The sequence below is a fragment of the Aquila chrysaetos genome, chromosome 6 (genome assembly GCF_900496995.4).
Source record: "Aquila chrysaetos chrysaetos chromosome 6, bAquChr1.4, whole genome shotgun sequence".
In the NCBI taxonomy this organism is placed as follows: Eukaryota; Metazoa; Chordata; class Aves; order Accipitriformes; family Accipitridae; genus Aquila; species Aquila chrysaetos.
Window position 1 is genome coordinate 34,729,377 of NC_044009.1, and position 20,399 is coordinate 34,749,775.

General features: G+C 49.8%; 2 protein-coding genes across 3 annotated transcripts; one reads left to right on the top strand and one right to left on the bottom strand.

The window, feature by feature from the left end:
* The first annotated feature begins 5,752 nt into the window (after positions 1-5,752).
* On the top strand, positions 5,753-9,718 carry LOC115342413 (translation initiation factor IF-2-like). Its single transcript, XM_030016516.1, has 2 exons — positions 5,753-5,897; positions 9,093-9,718. Exons 1-2 carry the CDS (start codon positions 5,753-5,755, stop codon positions 9,716-9,718), a joined length of 771 nt encoding a protein of 256 aa, XP_029872376.1.
* Positions 9,719-10,744: 1,026 nt separating this feature from the next.
* On the bottom strand, positions 10,745-19,141 carry TBR1 (T-box brain transcription factor 1). Of its 2 annotated transcripts, XM_030017940.2 has the most exons (7): positions 17,888-19,138; positions 17,317-17,471; positions 16,860-16,981; positions 16,353-16,511; positions 15,406-15,467; positions 13,019-13,136; positions 10,745-12,913 (listed from the first exon to the last, which is right to left on the bottom strand). In XM_030017940.2, exons 1-7 carry the CDS (start codon positions 18,577-18,579, stop codon positions 12,293-12,295), a joined length of 1,929 nt encoding a protein of 642 aa, XP_029873800.1. In that variant the 5' UTR covers positions 18,580-19,138; the 3' UTR covers positions 10,745-12,292. The 2 variants fall into 2 exon arrangements, with proteins under 2 accessions (XP_029873800.1, XP_029873799.1); XM_030017939.2 differs by having other exon boundaries at positions 10,745-13,136; positions 17,888-19,141.
* Between the last annotated feature and the right edge of the window lie 1,258 nt (positions 19,142-20,399).

Sequence of the window (20,399 nt, forward strand, 5' to 3'; positions counted from 1 at the left end):
ATAAGTTGTTAAAGTGAATTTGAAATGTGCTTCTCAAAATATCGTTTACACATTTACCAGATGGTAAAATAAACATGTAAATTGTTATCGAGTATACACCAACTTTATACTACAATTTTACCCACTGTAGAAATGGTGTAAAAATGTTGAATATAGTGTTACTTGTTCATTTAATAGTTTATTAACATTTTAAATACATTTGGAGAATTACTTCCAAAGAAAAAAAATTACTTACAAAAGCCTCATTTTAAGCCATTGTTCAAGCCAAATTAACCTACTTGCTTCTACATTTATCATTTACCTTATCAATAATATGATTAGCATAATTATAGTTGGTTTCTAAGTATTTGCCTATGCATCAACATTATGCATGTTTCATGAAATGCATTTTAAAAGATAAATTTAAGTTGAACAAAGTGCTAAAAAGGTAAGTAGTTTTAAGAAGTATAGTTACCAACATCTTAGTTAAAGTAGCTGTTATTAGACCAACAGGTCATTTTGCCACTGGAATTTATTCCTTCATGAGCCACCACACACATTCAGAAATATAGGGATGTGAATACTTTATGTATGACAAAATAAAAGGTGTGTGCTAACAAACCCCTGTATCCAAAGAGCCTAATGTACGCACTATTTAGCGATACGCAGGAATTAAAATCTTCCAGCTCAAAGAGTAACCCTTGTCCTTCTCTAAAATAAAAGATCCCATACATGTAATCACTTGTTAATGATCCTGGTAGAAGACAACAGATGAAGGATTTTGATGGAAGATTGTTGCTTGTACTACCTATCATTGTTCTCTCCTTTTGGTGTTCTACCAACCCAGCACACTGTGCTATAGGATTTTCTTTCCCACCTTTCAGACTATGCTAGCTCCTTTTTTTAAAAAATAACTTCATTATTTTGCTGTATTAGATTTAGTAACTTTCCTCATCTATGAGGACATATATTCACTCAGCATATTTTATTTTTTGTCTTATGCACCCAGCAGACTCTGAACTAATTACTGCTTAGAAATGAGCGTACCAACTAGTCTTCAAAATATCCAAGGACTTTTTTGGTCAACCCACAATAGGGTCTTGGATTCTCACCTGAGTTTTGTCTGAATTATTTTTTTCAGAGGCTTTTCACAGCATCTAAATTCAATCTCATGCCAGCCATTAAGCACCTGTTTACTATTACACTGCGGCTTTACTATCACATGCCCTCGGCAGTTAAGGTGTTATCACATAGATACAAATAATACATGATTCTCAAAAGTAACAGCACAGAGTTAACTTAAGAGATAAGTTAACTTTATTAGTGAATTCTGGAGGAGCTTGCATATCCAACCAATATCCTGTATTGGTAAGTGCCACAACATAAAAAACTCCCAACCAAAATTATCTTTAAAGAATGTCCCCCCTGTACAGGGAACTAGCACAAAAGTAATAAATAACAAGCTTTAACAAACCTGCCTGGTTTCTCTGACTCAGACTATGGAAGCTTGTGATTTAAGATTCAGAAGTCCTGCTGAAAAACAAAGTGCCAAAAGCTGCTCCACACTGGGTGCTTGATCAGGATCTTCTAGGGTGCTCCAGCAGGATCTTCTAGGAAAAGATGAAAAACAAACCAATTTGCACGTGAGCACTTTTAAAACACCACTTGGAATTTGCTGCTTTACCAACTTACCTTTTGGATTACGCTCTGCAGCTGAAATAATTTGCAAAAAGACACAGAAATATTTGATGATATTGAAGAGATTGCAGTAGTAAGTTTTTCATATGGGAATAAATAATAACATAACTTAACTATATACCCCCGACATCTCTGGAAAGGGCTGGTTTAGAAATCATTAGGCAGAAAGACAAGTTCAAACTTAAAAAAATAACCTAAGTGGGGCAGGGAGAAGATTGATTGATGTATGCAGACAGGAGTTGTCCAACAGCACACCTACAATTACCAGTATACCTCTATATACAAATCAAGAAAAATGTGAGGAAGCTTAAAAGTCTGACTAACAAAATCCCTAGTGCATTCAAGTCATGTATTGCCTTTGGTGTACAAACATGTACTATAGACTAAAACACTAAACACGAGAGGGAACTGATGAAGAAAGCATTGTCTTCAGAGCCTGAGCCACAGAGCACCAAACACCTCTGCCAACTAACTTTGAAGCAGAGCCTGAGCCAACACTTCTATAAAAGCAGGGTGAGGACTGGAAACTTGTAGCATATGCTGCTATTTACATAACTAATTGTAGCATGCACAGTCAAAAAACAGCCTCTAGCTTTAGCATATACATGCAAAATAATTGATTTTATGTACAGAAAATTAGAAACTGTCAGAAACAAAGCCACTAGTAACAGCCATGAGGAAGAATTTAGACGCATCTCCTAGATTGCAGAGGCTAGTCTTCACACAGTTGTGTGGTTTACAGCTAGAATATAAATCTAGACAAGATTCAATGACAGCTGATACCCTATCCAAGCTTTCTGTAAAACTGACATACACCATAGTCTGATGGTGGAGACGCACAAGAAAAATTTTCCCAGTCTCAGATGAGCTGTGGTTTGTCATTGCAGATACTGTAATACAAGATGAAACTTTGCAAGGGATATTGCAAATATAATAATAATCTAATCTTACACAAAAAAATGGAGGAAAAATGTGATGGCATAGAATAAAAGTACTAGCCAAGTTGCTCCTAGGTATCTGATGAAAAATAGAAGGACACCAAGATGTGGAAAAATACAGAAGATGGACGAAAGCTGCATTATATTAGCTACTTTTCTGCGAAAAACAAAACAAACAAACAAAAAAAAAAATGCATAAAACTCAGGATTTCTCAGGCAAAACTATGCTTGTGTAACCCAGAAAAAATGTGTATTGGTTCTAGCATCTTCTCCTATTATTCAGAAATAACATTATTTGAGACAACATTTAACCCTATAGATTAAATCTATATTGGCTAGACATGACACACTTACTCTTGCAATTACAGAACAGACTAGAATTTGTTACAAGTTTAAATATTTTTATAAAAGAATAAATTTTAAGCAGGTTATTTTACGATATCCTCTGGCCAGTAGTCTTTTGGAAAATGGTGTTAAAATTGTAAAAAAAAAAAAAATTTTTTTTTTTAAAGATTAATAAAAGCTATGAAGAATCAAGCTTAGATCAGCAGAGGCCCCATAAATTATAATGTAACACCCATAAAACTAGGAGTTCACCTGTTACATGCTACTTAAGAAAAAAAACCAGAAACAGACACCCTGGTTATGCACCTACAAATGCAAAAAATATTTACATTGTAGATTCTTACAAAACGTGTCACGGTAAATGTTTTATATGAGTTAAACCCTTTAGAATCACAAGAAACTATACATAAATGTAAATTTAAAAGTTTGGGTACAAAAGAGAGCATGAATCTCATCCTCTTCATTAATCCTGAGCAAGGCTTTCCTTGTTTGAGTATCCTCCACAGAAGGAGTTAAAGGATAGAGCACTCGTCTACATGCTCAAGCTCTAAACAGAACAAGCCACGGAGCAGCCAGTGAAGTGCCCCCCCCCTCCAGTAAGGAAAAGGACGGAAGAGAGCAAGGCAGAGGCTGGAGCTCATGGGAAGCTTTGGAGATCTACCAGCGGAAGACACCAGAGGCTACTTGGGGACTACTGGTGTATTTGCATCACCTTGGAGCTCTGCTGTTTCGTCACCCAGGAATACAGCGATGCATGCATTATCCCAAACAACTCTCTGAGGGCAGGTTTCAGGTTATAGATAAGCTCATCTCATACCTACCTGTGACAGGTATCACCAGCTTCCTGCTGTCCTGCCTTTGCACCCACCAGCCTGGCAGCCTTTCCCATGCAATAGCACCATCACCATCCAAGTGACTTCAGAGAGCTGAACTGACAGCAAACCAACCCCCGTGAAAAGGGCTGGGTACACAGAACTACACTTAAAATCTCCTAGATCCTTATCCCGAGGCAGCTGTAGATATCAAAATAAAGTCAAAATTAAATATAATTACCGCTCAGCACAGTGTGTATTTAGCACAAGCGTTACCCTTGTCCCTCTATAGCTGGGAAATGTGACCACAGTGACAGAACTGCATTTTAATTACCAAGGGAAAAAAAACACCCCAAACCCCACAACAGATAACACTGCTAAAGCAAAACAGACTTAGGCCCTGATCCTGCAAAGGCTTACGTGCACGTACATGCTAAACTTTACACTGTCACAGGATGATTATTTGTGCTGTTTCTCCAGTTATAATGTATTTGGAAAATAAGCATATACTGCTAATGAACTACCATGGGGTTTGGCCTTTTAGGTTACATCTGTCTAAATGGCGTACAGGGAAATATATTCTTGAAGCAATCTTACATCCACATGTTGTTACAGCAAATTTTTATGTTAATTTTTAAAGGCCCATTTTTCATTTCTGTCATTGCACTTCACATTACTTTAGTTTACATCTACTTATACAAATGAATCAGTTTGCAATTAAAGATCAATTTTAAAATAATTTTCATTTATATCAATGATCAGAGAGAAGTTATAAGTGAACAATATATGGAAACACAACTGAAACTGAAATGTTTAAAAATACAATACTGAATGTTAACATCTGAGGGGTTTTATAGTATTTACACAAAGGAAAAAAAAAAAGAGCTACACTAGATAAGACTGCAAGTAACGTGAAAAAGATTTGGGCATTACAAAATCCCAGACACATATAAGAAGGACTGGAAATATCTCATTATTTTCCTTCCATTCAACTTCTGAACATTTCTCTTATATTAAAAGAATAGAGTTGGCCTAAATATTGCCCCTTGAAAGGGACAAATTCTTGTTTAACCCACACCAAGCAAACTGGTTTTGATTCATTTATGAAGACAATAAAAACATCAAAATCAACCTTGACAATAAGCAGAAATGAAGCTTCAATTATTCTTATAATCTAAACACAGGGAAATAAAAATGTAAGTACAGTAAGATATTAGTTGATGCTTTTATAATTAACACAGGAGAAACAAATATGTATATCAGATTAATACTTGGCCCTATTCATTCCATCAAACAGCACCTGCTTTGGATAGTATCTAAACCACAAGAGGAAACAATCCAATGATACAAAGCAGTATTGAACCACTGAAGCCAATGAAACAACGTAATTGTACACCAGCTGAGGATTTCATCCACAGTGTTCTGACCCCAACCCCACGACAAATACCAGTCCTCAATGAATATCTGAAATAAGAGCTCGATAATGAACCCAAGAATAAAATTATAAAAAGTGTGGAAATCATTTAGAACAGCAAGCACTGGAGATTTTTCAGTGAGATTTTCATCATTTCTAAACATGGGCGACTAAACCACTCGGAGACTTCTGAAAAATGCCCCTACCCCTCATCTCTTACACACGGTGGTTTCCATAGGAAATTCAGGAACTGTCAACAGAAAGCAAAACCTTTTACCTCTTTTTCAATACCTTGCATCTAATTCAGGTGACATGCTCCCTTCTCCTAATGCAAGAGTAAGCTGAGCTACCAGAAGAGAGCTTACACCAAGCTTAAAGTAATACCTATGTACAAAACCATCAAGCTTTAGAAGTATAGTGGTAAGGCGGTGGCAACGCGGGGAGAGGAGAGATGCTTTAAGGGTTTGCTGAAAGAGGATGTAGCATGGGCAGCAGTTACTGCTCTGCGTTATTGCACCGCAGATCTAATTTAGTAAAATGTAGGCACCGATCACAGAACAACAGGCATGACGGGAGGTGCTGCTGCCAGGCCCTCGAGTGGGATCCCCAGACGATACGGGGTGAGCACCGACTCTCCCCAGGGCCAGAGAGCAACCACCATATTTCCTCAGCGTCTCCAGCAGAAGGTCTATGGAAGACTGAGATGCGACAGTCTAGTTGTAGTCAACTCCCAATAAATAACGCCTCCCCTTCAGCAAACATTTCCACAAAGCTAAATAAGCTTTAACCAGGGTGTTGATCAATCACCAAAAGCATTTGTTAGCTTACATTTAAGATTTCAGTTTAATTCTCGGTGGGTGGGTGTCTCCGTCTAAACTAGGACACCTTTCAGCAACCTAAAATTTCTCTCAACTCAAAATACTGGTGTTGCTCTCTTACCCTTCAGTCCCAGACCAGTATTATCCGCTTGTGGATAAACAAAAGCAGTCAATGCGTAACTAAATATAATTCAAGGAAGAAGCCTACTTACAAAAATGAATTCCATTAGCACGGCCCATAGAAATTAAGATGTGACTTTTAGAAAGTTTAAATTATGTGTCAGTGTCATCACTTAGGGAAAAAAAAAAAAAAAAGGGAAAGGAAAAAAAAAAGAAATTACCCAAACAAGCCAAAAAAATATATTACAAATGATTGAAGTGGGAGCTTGTATGATGCGCTTTGGTAACTCATCAATGCAGTGTTTCTACTATATTAAAAAATCAAATTATTAAGTGTATTCTAAATCAGTCAGTCACTTCAAGGTACACGACTATCACAATTATTGAAAAAGGCCTTGATCCTGAAAACATTTATGTCTGTGAATTTTTAGACAAGTGAAGAGTCTTTGTAGGACTGACCTTTTACTTTACGTTGTTCACACATATGAACTTGCACGCACGATCAGAGACTAAGGCAGGAATACACATTTACAAGCTATCAACATTTTACCTAAAATGTCTCTTAAAACAGATTCAAAGTCATTACCAGCTGTTTCTTATTTAAAGCTTAAGAAATAAGTGCTTGCTAATATCAAATATAGTATAGTATAGATAGTTTTACATAGAAGTAATGCAGTTTTCATCCATTCTGACTTCAGTTAAAAAAAAAAAATTAAAATTGACCTAAAAAGTCAACTTAAGACCAACAAGATCATTCGTACTCGTATCAGTCCCTTAGTGTTAGAAATACTGCAACTATGAGAAATTGCAGTGATAACATGAATAAAACATCACAGATTTTATTGTGTAATGTATTTTATAAGGCCAAAAGTTACATCTAATCAGCAACGGCAGCCTTGGATCTTTAAGAATTAATGATTATTCTACATCTGTAAGAAGGAAAATATTACGTATGCTCAAAAATTCAAGAGTTATATATACATATATATTTGAACCAATATTTTTTTTTTCAGGTATACATATTTGAACAAATGGACAGCTTTCAAGTGATCACACTCTGAAATAAGCAGTGCTTTTGTTTGTGCATTCCCAGATTAATATGCATTCTGATAAATGCATGAAATGTTATCACTAAGCTGTGCGGCTCTCTAGACCTACCACAAATACATTACATCTCTTTAGCTGGAAAGAACGGGGTACTGAACGCAAACAGTCTGCTGCCTTCCATCTACTTATCACTCCACTATTTCAATTTTTTTTCTTTGACTTTGCCCCCATATCTTAGCAAGTGACACATTCCCCACTAGAGACCACATTCATAACAAGTTTTAATACTTGAAATGAAAACTTGTGTCCATTCTGCACAGAAACAGTACCTGGAAAGCATACTTTCATGCAAAATCCTTTTTTCTGCTTTTCCCAATACACACACACATTCTTTTTTTGTATCACAGCAATTTTAAAATTGTCCTATGTAATTTAAATAAGATTTCCAAAAACAGTAACCTTTTACAGGGATAAATCAGAGCATTTCCAGTTGACAAAGTAATTTGCAAGGGACATACAAAGCACCTGAAAACACAGACTGTGAAGAAAACCATTTTAACTGTAGCAACAGCACTCACTGCATAATGTTATAAGGAAAATTATGCAATTAGGTCTCTTATCAGACTTATGAAAATTCAGATTTATGCCAGTTGGGGGGGAAAAAAAAAAAAATCATTGTTCACCACATCTCCCTTGAGCACTACCTAGGGGAGGGGAGTGATGACCAGACAGCGAAAATTAAGAAGAACGTGTCCCACCTTACGCCTATTCTGCCAATCTGTCGCGGTTGTTCTTCTAGCTCCATAGGTTTACATGATTTTTTTTTCTAATTTTTTTTCTTTTTTTTTTTTTTTGCTGACAAGTAATACAAGACAGATTCTTGCCTTCTTAGGATCTTGCAATCTAGTTTAGACATAGCACGTCAAGTGGTGATGAAAGAAGGTTAGGGTGGGTTTGAAAAGATGAGGATTCCAACAGTAAACGATGCAGAGACATCAGTTTGGTAATGTACACATGTTTTGCATGATTCATTGGACCAAAATGGCCAAAGGAACTTAAAAAGCTGTCAAAGGCATCTTTACCTCTGACCTACCTAGTCATCCATCTGCTTCCTCATACTGTCAATCAAAACCCTCCCATCCTTATCACTATTCTATTACACACATTTTCCACAACCATTTCTCCTCCAGCTCTTAAAAAATATCTTAGCAAACATTTCAATCAGTCATTAAAAACCTTGTTAAAATATGCAATGTGTCATCAAATATGCATAGCGTACTTGTGCAAAATCTGCAGAGCGTAAATCACTGTATTACATTTGATATAGTATTAATGTGAAACATCGTAGAAAGTATTACCAATAAGAACTTTGAATTACTTTCTATGGATGGGAGCTTGATTTTGGGTTATATCAAATAAAGCGAAGAAAGGGGAACCGAATAGATTATTTTACACAATAATTGAATTAAAAGCCCGTTCAGCATGCCTAGAATGATAATACAAATTATACTTCATGTAAAATTCATGCAATTAGTTGCTGGTCTAACAAATTCATCCACGGGGTTTTGCTTCGACTAAACCGAGCGCGCTGCAAGTATATTATCGTTTACATACACCGGGTCAAAACCTGCATGTTCGATCCTAGGTGAACGCAAACATTTTAATGTGTCGGTAAACATACGTTTAGCAGATACACAGGTGCGCCTCTAATAATAATAATAATCTAAAAAACTGTAAGAGTAATAAAGTGACCTACCGACAGGAAATAGCCTTTTTTACTTCTGCAGCCCTCATCTCTTCCAACCTCTCGCAGAAATAGTTACGGAATTATCCTGTCGAAATAGTTATGGAATAACATTAACCACTCACGCACAGGGAAGGATTTTGTTCAGACCTGTCACGCGTTACGTGTTTATTCCAGACCCGCTGGAAATAAAACCCCGCACGCTCATTTCGGACAAGCGCTCTGCCCGAGGTGACCGCCCGGCTGGCGTTCCGGCGGGAGCCCCCCGCGCCCCGCCGCCGCAGCCGGGAGGCGGGCAGCAGCGGGCTCCCCGCGGGGCTCCCCGCCTGGGAACGCCGCCGCGCCTCGGCCCGCTCCCTTTGCCCTCTCGGGGGGCAACGCGGCGGGACAGGCAGCGCCAGGAGGGGCGGCTTTTGCTGCCCGAGAGCGGGGAACGAGGTCCGCCAACGTTTCACTTCTCAGAGCCTCGCTACGGGAGGAGGGGCCGGGAAGCCGCCGGAGGGGGCAGCCGGGGGCCCGCGGGCGGCGGAGGGGTGCGGGCGACGCGCGGGGGGGGGGACGCGGGCGGCGCCGCCGCGGCCTCCGCCGCTCGGTGCGAGGCGGCCGGGGAAGGGCGCGCACCCCCCGCCGCCCCGGCTGCCCGCGCTTCCCCGAGGGGTCCTCTGCCGCCGGACGGCCCGGGCCGCCCGCCCCTCACGGCGGGGCGGGGGGGTGGGGGCGGCACTGGCCCCCACGGCCCTTCTCCTGGCGGGGGCTCCCGCGGCCGCGCAGCCCCCACCGCCGCCCCGGGGGCGGCACCGTGAGCCCGACGGCCGCCGCGGGGCGGGCGCCGCTTCCCGCGGCGGCCGCGCGGCCCTTGCGCCCCTCCGCGCGTGTCACACGCCCACACCCCCCGCGCACCGGGCGCGTGGCCCAGCGCGGGCCGCTGCAGCCGGCGGAGGCGTTGGGTTCGCAGGGGCCCAGCTCAGGTAGAGGCCCCCACCTTGCCGGGGGAGGGGATGCAATTGGGATGCTCAGGCCCGCCGCGCCCCGTCAATACCGCGACAGGACAAAATCGGCGTGGCGGCTCCGCACCCGCGCTTACCCCGCCGAGGAATCGACTAAAACTGGCCTTTTAGCCCAAGCAGCAGTGCACCCCGACACACGCAGGTGCCCGGCGATGGCGCCTTTCCTAAGGCCCCCCGAGAGGTGATTTTTAAAGGGGGGGGGGGGGGGGAGAGCAGCATTCCCCCCCCCCCTCCAGAAGGTGGGCAGAGGCGGTGGCGCGGGAGTGGGGGCTCCTCCGCCGCTGCTCCGCTCCCGCGCAGCGGGGACGGCGGCTCCTTCGAAAGGGCAGCAGCCCCGGGAGGCCCGGCCGGGCCCCTTCCCCAGCACCGCGGGGCCTCCGCCGTCGCCCACCCCGGCAGGGCAGGCTGCGGGCGGGCAGCGCTGCGCCCCTCGCCTCTGCTCTGCCAGCAAAGGTGTCCCCGTGTCCCGTGTCCCCCCCCCCCGCCAGGCACCTCTCCCGCCTGCAAAACGCTGTCAGGGTTTTCAAACGTCAAAGACGGGGATAATTATAAGCCTCTCAAACCCGACGGGGTGTCATCTCCCTCTTTCTCCGACTGCAAAGCTCCACGCTTGGCCACTCGCTGTGCGGACTCCCCCCCCCCCCCAAAAAAAAGGCAACCGCTGGGCGAGGGGGCCGGCTCCGGCCGGGAGGGAGGGAGGGGAAGCGGCAGGACCCCCGCCCGGCAGCGGGGCCGGAGAGGGGCGAGCGGCCGCCAGCCGGTTCCCCTCGGCCTCGCCTCGCTTCGTACTTGCAAAACGGCGAAGTGCTCTCCGACACGACGTTAACGTTTTGCCAGGTTTATTTTACTTGTTATACACAGACGATACAAACGGGCAAAAACCGAAACATTTCTCAATGGAGCATGTACTGGTATAAATTATTCAGTTCCACAGACGTAACAGAACAAATATAAAAATCACAACATTCGATTTACAGAAGAGTCAAAAATATACACACGTTTATGACCCTGAATTTCTATTAGGAAATTTCCCCGTCGAGTGTAATCTAGACTGAATATTTAGCCTGATGCATATTTCAGTTTTTAATTTTTTTTCCATATAAAAATGCATTAATTGTATAGATTTGCTACTCAAAATTCGAAGACTTACTATTCTGCTTCGCCGGGGGGGGAGACCTGGAGGGATACAAGTTCTCCTTCATAATATAATAAGAGGTTTACAGGAAAGATCGCTCTTACTTTCGATGTGCATTGGATTCCCCAGGAAGTCAGATCTCGGTTAGCTACTTTATGAAAAAGTCAATTCCAAAACTAAATGCAGTAAAATATACAACTCACAATTCATCTTCACTGGACTACACTATGGTTACCAACAATTCAGTCGTCTATATCTTTTTTTTTTTTTTTTAGATTATTCATTACAAAGATTTACAGCAATATAAAGAAAGAGGGGAAAACTGCAAAGAAATTTGAAAAGAGTTTGTCAGCATATTTGGCACCTGCAGGGACCAGTAATGGATTTGGCACTTGGGGGCGGGGGGGAGGGGGGGGGGTAGGAATACCACAAAAATAATAATATTGCTGCTGTCGAGCTATTCCTTTTAAAGAAAAATACAGAGGCAGTTAATTTTGCTTTTGGAAGGCGTCATGCTACTTTAATCGACTTTCCTACGAGACATATTTCTGTTCTTTTGAAGGGAGAGCTGAGCTATTCCTTAGCTGTGTTAGCCCAGGGCACAGCGTAATTATTTCATGCGAGGAGTTGCAGAGAAAGTGAGAAACCCATTACTCGCTGCTACAGCTATGGACCACTCTACATTTCCAGAGGCATTTAGAAAGAGTGTTTACCCGGGGAGGGGCAGGAAGAAGAGGGAGCAAAAGGGGGAGGGTGGGGGTGGTAAAGAAATTTAAACAGGATCTAAGTTTTGTGACTTAACAATGAAAACAAAATTAAAAAATCCGAACAAATAAGGAAGAAACAGAACCCAAGAAAAGTAATCGGTTACAATAAATTAAATACTATGTACAGGCATTTCACAGGCTCTTTTTCCCCACCATTACTGTTATCCCCTAGTATCCATCCGTGGTAAAAGGAAGGAAGCGCTGTACGGTTTGAGAGAGTCTAAGCATCCTACTTATCAGTGGGTTTCGGAGCGGCGGTGCCCCCCGCGCCCCCGGGGCGCCGCCGGGCCGGGCCGGGCCGGGCCGGGCGGGGAGCGGCGGCAGCCGCGGCTCTGCCTCCCTGCCGGACCGGGCCGGGCCGGGCCGGGCCGGGCCGGGGGTACGGATGGGGCAGCTAGGGGCGGGGGTCAGTGCGCTAACGCGGAGGAGTTATTGTGCAAAAGGACGGCGGGGCCGGGCGGGCCGCGCCTAGCTGTGCGAGTAGAAGCCGTAGTAGCCGATGTCCTTGGCGCAGGTCTTTTCGCAGTCCCGCTGGGTGAGCACCTCGCTCTTGAGGGGCGAGGAGCTCTCGGACACCGGGGTGTCCGAGGGGGAGATCCGCCTCCTTTTGGCCTGCTCGTAAATCCCAGAATCGGTGGAGTCGATGGACTTAATGGACGACGGCGTCTCGATCCAGCTGGAATCGGACAAATCTTTGGGCTTGGAGTCCTCGGCGCCCGGCAAGGGGGACCGCTCGGGGGCCAGGCTCTCCGCCTCCTCCCCCAGGTAGGGGTTGCCGGCGGCCATGCGCGCCGCCGCCGCGCTGTTGGGCCAGCAGGAGAGCACGGAGCCCGACTTGCTGCAGTACTGCGGGGGGCTGCGGGCCCCCCAGCCCGAGGGGTCGGCGTAGTAGCCCAGCGGCCGCCCGGCGCAGCCGGCCGCCTGCAGCGGTAGCGCCTTGACGCCGGCGGCCGCGTAGGAAAGCAGCGTGGCGGCGTTGCCGGCGAAGTCGGTGGCCGTGTCGTAGGCGGAGGCGGCGAAATCGAGGCGGTTGTTGGCGGGGGCGACGAACCAGCGCTGAGGCGACGGGGCCCCCGGGTCCTCGGCTTGCTGTGGGGAGAGCAGCCCGTTGGTGTGGGGCACGCTGCGGTCGGCGCCGGGCCCCGGGCCGGCTCCTGCCCCGGGGTGGAAGCGGGACTTGGCGTAGTTACTCACGAACTGGTCCTGGAGGAAGGAGCCGGCCATGGCGTAGCGGGCCCCGGGCACGATCTGCGAGCGGGGCGAGTCGTTGGGGGAAGGCGTCAGCCGGTCCATGTCGCAGCCCGTGTAGATCCTGCCCAAGAGAAGGGGAGAGAGCTGGGTGTCCGCCGCCGCCCGGCGCCCTCCTGGGCGCGGCACCCGGCCGGCCGCAGCCCTCGGGGACGGACGGACGGACGGGACGGGACGGGACGGGACGGCGGCCGCCCCAGCCCTGCCCGGGGCCTAGCGCTCCTCTGCGGGCTCGGCCTCCGGCGCCAGGAGCGCCGAGGGCCTTAACGGGAGGCCGGGAGGGCGTGGGTGGAGGGAGGCGCGGAGAGCAGGTCTTTCGGGACCGGCTGGCCGTTCATTGCCGGAGCTGAGATCTCTTGCTCCGGCCAGAGCCCGGCACCCCAGCGGCGTCACATCCCGCGCGGTGACACGTTGACCCGTCCCGCCATATGCGCAACAGGCAACCCGGTCATTTGCCGCGAACAGCGTGAATGGCAGACTACGGAATTATATCGGCTGTTTAACACTTATTATTGGGAGTCGCAGACAAACCATCAACATTTTACCGAGTTTAAATTAAGCTAATCTTTAAACACCTACTGTAGGAAACGTAAAACCAGACACATCCAGTGTTCCCTGCGTGGCCTATATATAATTCTCCCATGCTGGGCTGCAATTTGCGATTATAAAAACTTTAATGGATGAATAACTACTATCTGTATTTAATTCAGGCTAAAACTGTGCTTTAATTAACCCTCCACGCCTCCTGGAATTTCTTATCCAAAATAAACTTGGCCCTTAAACAAATCCGACGTGCTAGACAACATTGAAGCTTCCCCCTCCCCCCGTCTCCTTTCAAGTGACGCCCTATAAAGTTTTTTTCCCATTAAAAAGAGAAAAGCACTTGCTGTTGGGGCGAAGGCCACGCAGCCTTTCTAAAGGCCGCACATCTTCAGAGCTCGCAGAAGAGTGGGCGGGCACGGCCGCCGCTCTCCGTGGCACCGGGGACCACCGTTCCCCTCCCGCCGGCGGCCCGGCTCCCCCGCCACAGCCCTCGCGACCCCCGCCCGTGGGGGAGAGCGGCCGCACCACGAGCATCTCGCCGAGGAGAGCCGGTGCTCGGCCCCGGGCCCCTCTCGCACTGGTTCAGGCCTCTGTGTCGTTTCCACCCCGGGACTGAAATCCCGCTGCCGGGGGATGCTGGACGGCTGGCGGAGCTGAAGGAGGCTTAAGCAGGCGCTGAAGGTACGCGCGGGCTTACGCGCTCCGAGGGAGGCCGCTCCCCGCCGCAGTTTCGGGAGGAAAGAGGAGGTTTCCCCTCCCAAAGCCGGAGCCCCGTCCCGCAGAGCCGGGCCTTGCAGCGGGGCGGGTGAGCTCCCAAGCCGCCCGCCCCCCCGGGCTTCTGGGCCGCCCTGTGCCCACCACCTCCCGCTGGCCCGGCCCGGGCAGGGGGGCGCCGGGCGGGCCGGACACCTGGCCGGGGAAAACCGCAGCCGCCAGCGGCTGCCGGGCCGGGATGTCCCCATTCGGCTCCCGAGGGCCGGGAAAGGCGGAGGGGGGGGGGGGGGGGTCGAGGGCTGGTGCGGCCCCCCCCGCCCCGAGCCGCACTCGGGGCGGTGCCAGGCGCAGCTCCCGCGGCGGGCACGGCCGGGTGGGTCGCACGGCTGAGCCTGGGAACAGGCGGACCCCGGGCCGACGGGCAGAGGTAGCGCGGGGGCAAACCGCGATTAAAACTTGGGAAGCTTTAGCTCCACCCAGAAGGAAGAGAGGGAAAGGAAAAAAAAAAAACCCAAAAAACAAACAACAACAACAACAAAAAAAACCCCAAAAAACCAACAAAACCAAAAAACCTCCAACCCCAGAGAAGAACAAAACTAGACCAAGAAATTTTCCTCCGGACACCGGCTCTGCGGACGCCGGGATCATGCAGAGACGGCGGGATGCTCGGGGACTGAGCCCGGGATGGTGGGGTGCTTCTTTCGGAGCCCTTACGCGCAAGTGAGAGGGGAACTTGGAAAGGGGCGCAAAGGTCCGTGCCAGGAGAAAAACCCAACCACACAACCCCGCTGCAAGTGCCAAAGCGAGATGCGGGCTCAGGTGCGGGCAGCGCGGCCCCGGGCGCGGAGGTGGCCGCAGGCTGTGCAGGGCTGCGCGGAGCCCAGCCGCAGGGACAGCCCCTCCGCGCCCGCGGCCCCGCCGGGGGAGCTTGCGGGTGCCTCCCTCCCGGAGGGCTCTGGAAAAGCCTGACATTACACGTTTCGGTGCGAAACGAAGCCAGCCCGCATCCTAAAGCTTCCCCCCTTTGCGATGTGTGCGCAGCCGGCAGAAGGGTAATAAAAATCCGCTTTACTTACGTGTCATAATTGTCTCGGAAGCCTTTTGCGAACGGGTTGTGGTCTATTTTCAGCTGTGTGATCTAGGGAAAGAGAAGATGAGAGCGCACGTTGTGAAAGCCTGAAAAACGTACCCTGCTACAGCCAACACATTTTTTAAAAGATCAGGCTTTACTCTAGTCGGTCCAGTTACCTTTAAAACGTGAAAAATAAAGCTTTGGCGTGCTTATGGGCATCACGGTGTAATTTTAAGGTTTATTTTGTTGTAAAAAGTACGGTAAAAATTAATATTTAACCCCATGTTTTGAGGCGTGTCAGTATTCCTACCGCATGGGTGTGAATACACTTAAATCCAGAAATTAGGTAATACGTACCGCAGAACGGTAGCTAGGAGTTTACATTCGCATCGAGAAAAATAATTAAAGCAAGAATGCGGACTGAACATATGTCATTTGAAAAAGGGGTCAGCAGTCTGCAGCAAAGCCAGACCACTCCGAAACGCAGCCAGGCATTAACGAGCTTTTAATTTGAGGAAGTTGCTCCGTCACCCCCGGCGCAATCAATGAGGTTGTTAATTGATCTTTGCAGACTCAAAGCTTAAGCTAACAGTTAACTGAGCTGTTTCCGACTGGAAGATAAACGCCCAGCTCCGGCCGGAGCGGCACCGCCGCCGGCAGGATTGCTGCCCGGCCCGGCGGGGGGGGGGAGTGCAGGGCCGCGGCGGGCGGCCGGCGCGGGGCTCCCGGGGCAAACGCGGAGCGGAGGGGGCGGCCGGGGCCGCCCTCGGGGCTCGCCAGCCTCGGCCAGGGCGGAATGGCACAAAGCGGGGAGGTAGGCAGCCCCGTGTGCCGGCGCCGGAGGACCGGGGCAGGGAGCGCAGCCGCCGGTCAGGGCCGGGCCGGGCTCTTCGGGGTGCCGAGCGGGGAGCTCGGGCGACCGCAAGCGGAATAAACTGGGGAAGTCTTTACATCGGTGTTCTGGTAGGCGGTGACTGCTATGAACTGGGTCTCGGGGAAGGTGAAGGTCTGCACTCTGCCCGGCTGGTTGGTGTCCTCCGTCCCGTCTTCGTTCACCTCCACCACATGCAAGCGGGGCTGGTACTTGTGGAGGGACTGCAAAACCACCATCTGTCAGGCAGAAGGAAAGGAGGGAGGGGGCCGCGGGAAGAGGAGGAAATTAGAGCGAGAAGGACGGGGAGAGCGATGCCCGCGGGCGGCGGGACACCCCCCCACCCTCCCCGGGACGACTGCGGGCTCCCCCGGCCACAGCGGGCAGCGGTGTCGGCCAGGGCAACGCGTTCGGGGTCGACGAGGCCCGTGGCAAAATAAACGGGAGGGCTTTTCCCCCCCTGCCCCCCTCTTATTTTCACCCAACGACGCGATCTGCAAAAATACACGTCCTTTCGGCAACGGCAGGATTTTGCCTGAAGCGTTAAAAACGAAGCCTGGCAGAGCGTCTGCGTTTCCCCCACTGACCTGCCCGTTGTTGTTTGATGCTCCTTTATTGTTTGTAAGTTTTAGTTTCCCAAAGGAGATTTCCTGGCGCATCCAGTGGGCTCCCGTGTTGGGGGAGTCGGGGTGCATGTACACCCGGTTTCCTAAGCAAAACAACAAAAAACACAACCACATCACAGTTCTCGCGTATACCCCGGTTCTGCCGCTGCAGCGGCACATGGGGTCGAAGGACCCCGTTAAAGTTAGCGGTATTTTACTGCCGAAACTCCTTTCATTTTGACCGCGAAGGATTAAAACAGCGTTTTCCGAACACCTTTTGCTTTCTCCTCCACCCTCCTTTTTTTTTTTTTTTTTAAAAAAAGCATCATTGGCCCATTCATTCTCGTTAAAGAAGTCGCCAGAGCCAGTCCACAAAGGCTTTAATTAATCATTCTCACCTACATATGTGTCGGGAAAAGTGTTAATTGGAGGAACTTGCCTTGTACATTGGTGTCCGCCTTGCCGCAAGGAACCCATTTGCCTCCCTGAAATCTCCAGTGGTTGGGATCCGCCAAAATTACATCCACAAAAATATTGTAGTGAGCCGTGGGGTCGAGACCAGAAATATTAAAACTTAGGAAAGGGAACATGCGCCTATAAAAAAGGAAAGGGAAAAAAAAAAAAAAAGGAAAGGAAAGAAGGAAAGCAAGCCACCGGCAGCGACAGGCACACGCGGAGGAACCAGCCCGTTGTGCTTTATCCTCACGGCTCCCCGGTAGCGACCGGGAAATAAAAATCAAAAGAAACTCCCTCCCCGAAACGTCGAGCTTTCCGCGGGGCAGGGGTGAGGGCAGCGGGCGCGGGGACCCGCGGGGAGGCAGGGAGGGCTGCCCCGGCGGGGACCGGCACCGGCGGGACCGGCACCGGCAGCGGCGCGCCCGGCGCCCGGCGCGGGGGCCCCGGCTGCGGGCGGGCGGCTCCCCCGGGGCGGCGGAGGCTCCGGGCGGCTCCCCCGGCGGAGCCCGGCGGCTCAGCCCCGACACCCGGCGAGGGTCCGCGCCGTGGCTTACCTCCCCTGCTTCGTGATGATCATCTCCGTCTGGTGCCGGTGAAATTTCAGCCAGAGTGGCCTGTTGCACAGGTAGACCTGAGCCTTGCCGGGAACTAGCCCCGGCTGGGTGGAGGAGAACTGGTAGAAAGGTGCCCCTTGGTAGGAATGGCCATACTGCTGGGGGTAAGGGTAGCCCGCCGTGGGGTAGCCTTGCGGAGAAGAGTTGGACAGGAGGCTGTTATAAGCTCCGTTGGTGATCACAGGATGGTGAGCCATGTAGCGGCTGGGGCTGGCGATGGAGAAGGCTGGGTGAGCAGGTCCATGCTGGCTGGGGTAAGGGAACATGGTACTAGGAGCAGAGGCAGCAGACTGGGGCTGGCTGGACTGAGAGAGCAGATAGCGATCTGCAGCAGATCCATCGAAACTGTGACGAAGCTCAGAGACCCCGTCCAAGACGGGAGAGAGTTTATTTCTCTGGACGTCCCCTGGTGTGTCCTTGGAGTCAGGAAAATTGTCTGTATCTGACTGATTCGTCATCCCCCTGGTAATTTTTTTCAAAGGTGAACTTCTCTCCAGGTTGTCAGTGGTCGAGATAATGGGATGATCATGCAAGGCAAGCTCAGATCCGCCTGCATGTGGGTAACTGCTGCTCACATTGAGAAATTTCTTGGAGAGCATGATAGAGGGAGAAAGACAATGCTCCAGCTGCATAGCTCTAGCACCACAGTAATAACCCTTCAGTCCCTGGATCTGAAAGGGCTCCTTAGTATCAGAAGCTAGACATCCTGGGACCCTCACTAGACAGAAAGCACTTCATCCACCAAATGCTTCCCAAACGTTTGATTTATTTTTTTTTTTTTTTTTTTTTTTTTCCTCCCTTCCCTGGGAGAAGAGATTGGCCAATTGACACTATGCAGCAATCAGGAAAGACTCACTTTTGATCTTGCTGCTTGTGGAGAGGATGAAACGGCTTCTGCCATTGGTTAACCGCTGACAGTAATTTAATTAGATAGACATTAATTAGGATAATCACCTGGCTCCTGGTCGCGACGATCATGGCAAATTGAAGGAGATGATTTTATTGTGAGATAGAAGGAAGGAGAAGGGGGAAGGGAAGAGTGTGTTTGCTGTAAGAGCTCATTATTATGTGACCTTTCCAGCATTTTTTTTTTTTTTTTTTTTACTACGGCTGGAAAATAAATCCAAAACCCTGCGATTCCCCAAATATTGCGCGCGTGTCCCCCCGCCTTTGTGTGTCAGGGAGGAGACGGGGTGCTGGGGGCTCCGGGGACCGGCTGCGCGGGGAGCGCCGGGCTGGGCGGCCGCTGCCCTCGGCTCACCTTCGCAATTTGCCTCCCCTTTCGGAGGGCGCAGCCCCTCTCCCCCAGCTCCTGTGAGCGACCCCCCACCGCCACCACCCCGCCGGCGCAACGCCCCCACCCCTTCCCACCCGTGCCTGCTTCGCGGGGGAAAATACACCCTCCGTCGACAGCGGCCGCGTATCATCTCTTTCAAGTTCTGAAATAATCATAAACCCCGCAGCCGAAGTGCCCTAATGTATCTGCCGCGATGTTTACGGGTTCTTTAGTAAATAAATATTTTATCTGGGAGCCGCGATGCCGGAGATTATCAGCAGAACGGCGCGGAAGGCATCCGGCTGCCCACCCGGCCCCGGATTCCTCTCCCCTCGATGCCTGCCTTCCCTCCGCGACGCGGTCCCGCCGGCCCCGCGGGGAGGGCAGAGACCCTGCCCAGCGCATCGCTCGTCAGCCGCCGCCGCGGCCCGGGCGGCAGGCTTAGGGCGGCGGCGGGGAAACCCAAACGCTGCGGCGGGAGCCGCCGGCCCAGCCGAGCCCCGGCCCCCGGGCGCTGCCGGAGAGCGGCCGGCGGCCCCGGGGCGGGCGCCGAGCGCCTTCGGGGAGGGGGGGGACTGCGGCCGCCCGCCGGGGACCCCCCGTTAGCGGGAGGGACCGGCCGGCGGGTCCCGCAGCGCGTCCGTCCGCTTGAGCCTCGGGCTAATGGAAAGCGGGACCCCCCGGGGCGTGAGGAGAGGCGCGGAGATGCGCCCGAAGAGTTCAGGGGACGCCCTCGCCCCCCCGCCCCGGGCAGGCATCAGCCTCAACCTCCCTCCCTAGGCAAGCTCGTGAGTTTTTTCAAGCACCGGCTTTTTGCCCGGGGAGGAGCTCTCCCGGTCCATTTTTCGTAGCATTTTCCCCTGCGCGGTTTGGACTTCAGGTATTTTACAAACCGCGTCTCTTTCCAGGTGACGGCAGCAGCCGGCTGCCAAGTCCTCTGCGTTAACTATCAGCCTGGACGATTGCATAATAAAACCAAGACCGGCGTATAATCATCTGAAGCCGGGCCGAAACTTTGCAGGCTCAAATCCAGAGATTAGGACCAGGATGACTTGTCAGACCGAGTATTTCAACGTTCTCAAATCCCACGGCCATTTATTTTGCTGTTGCTTAACCGTGAGCTAGTTCGGTTATTTGGTGCTTCACAGAAGCTGGCATACACTCTCTGCAAGGACA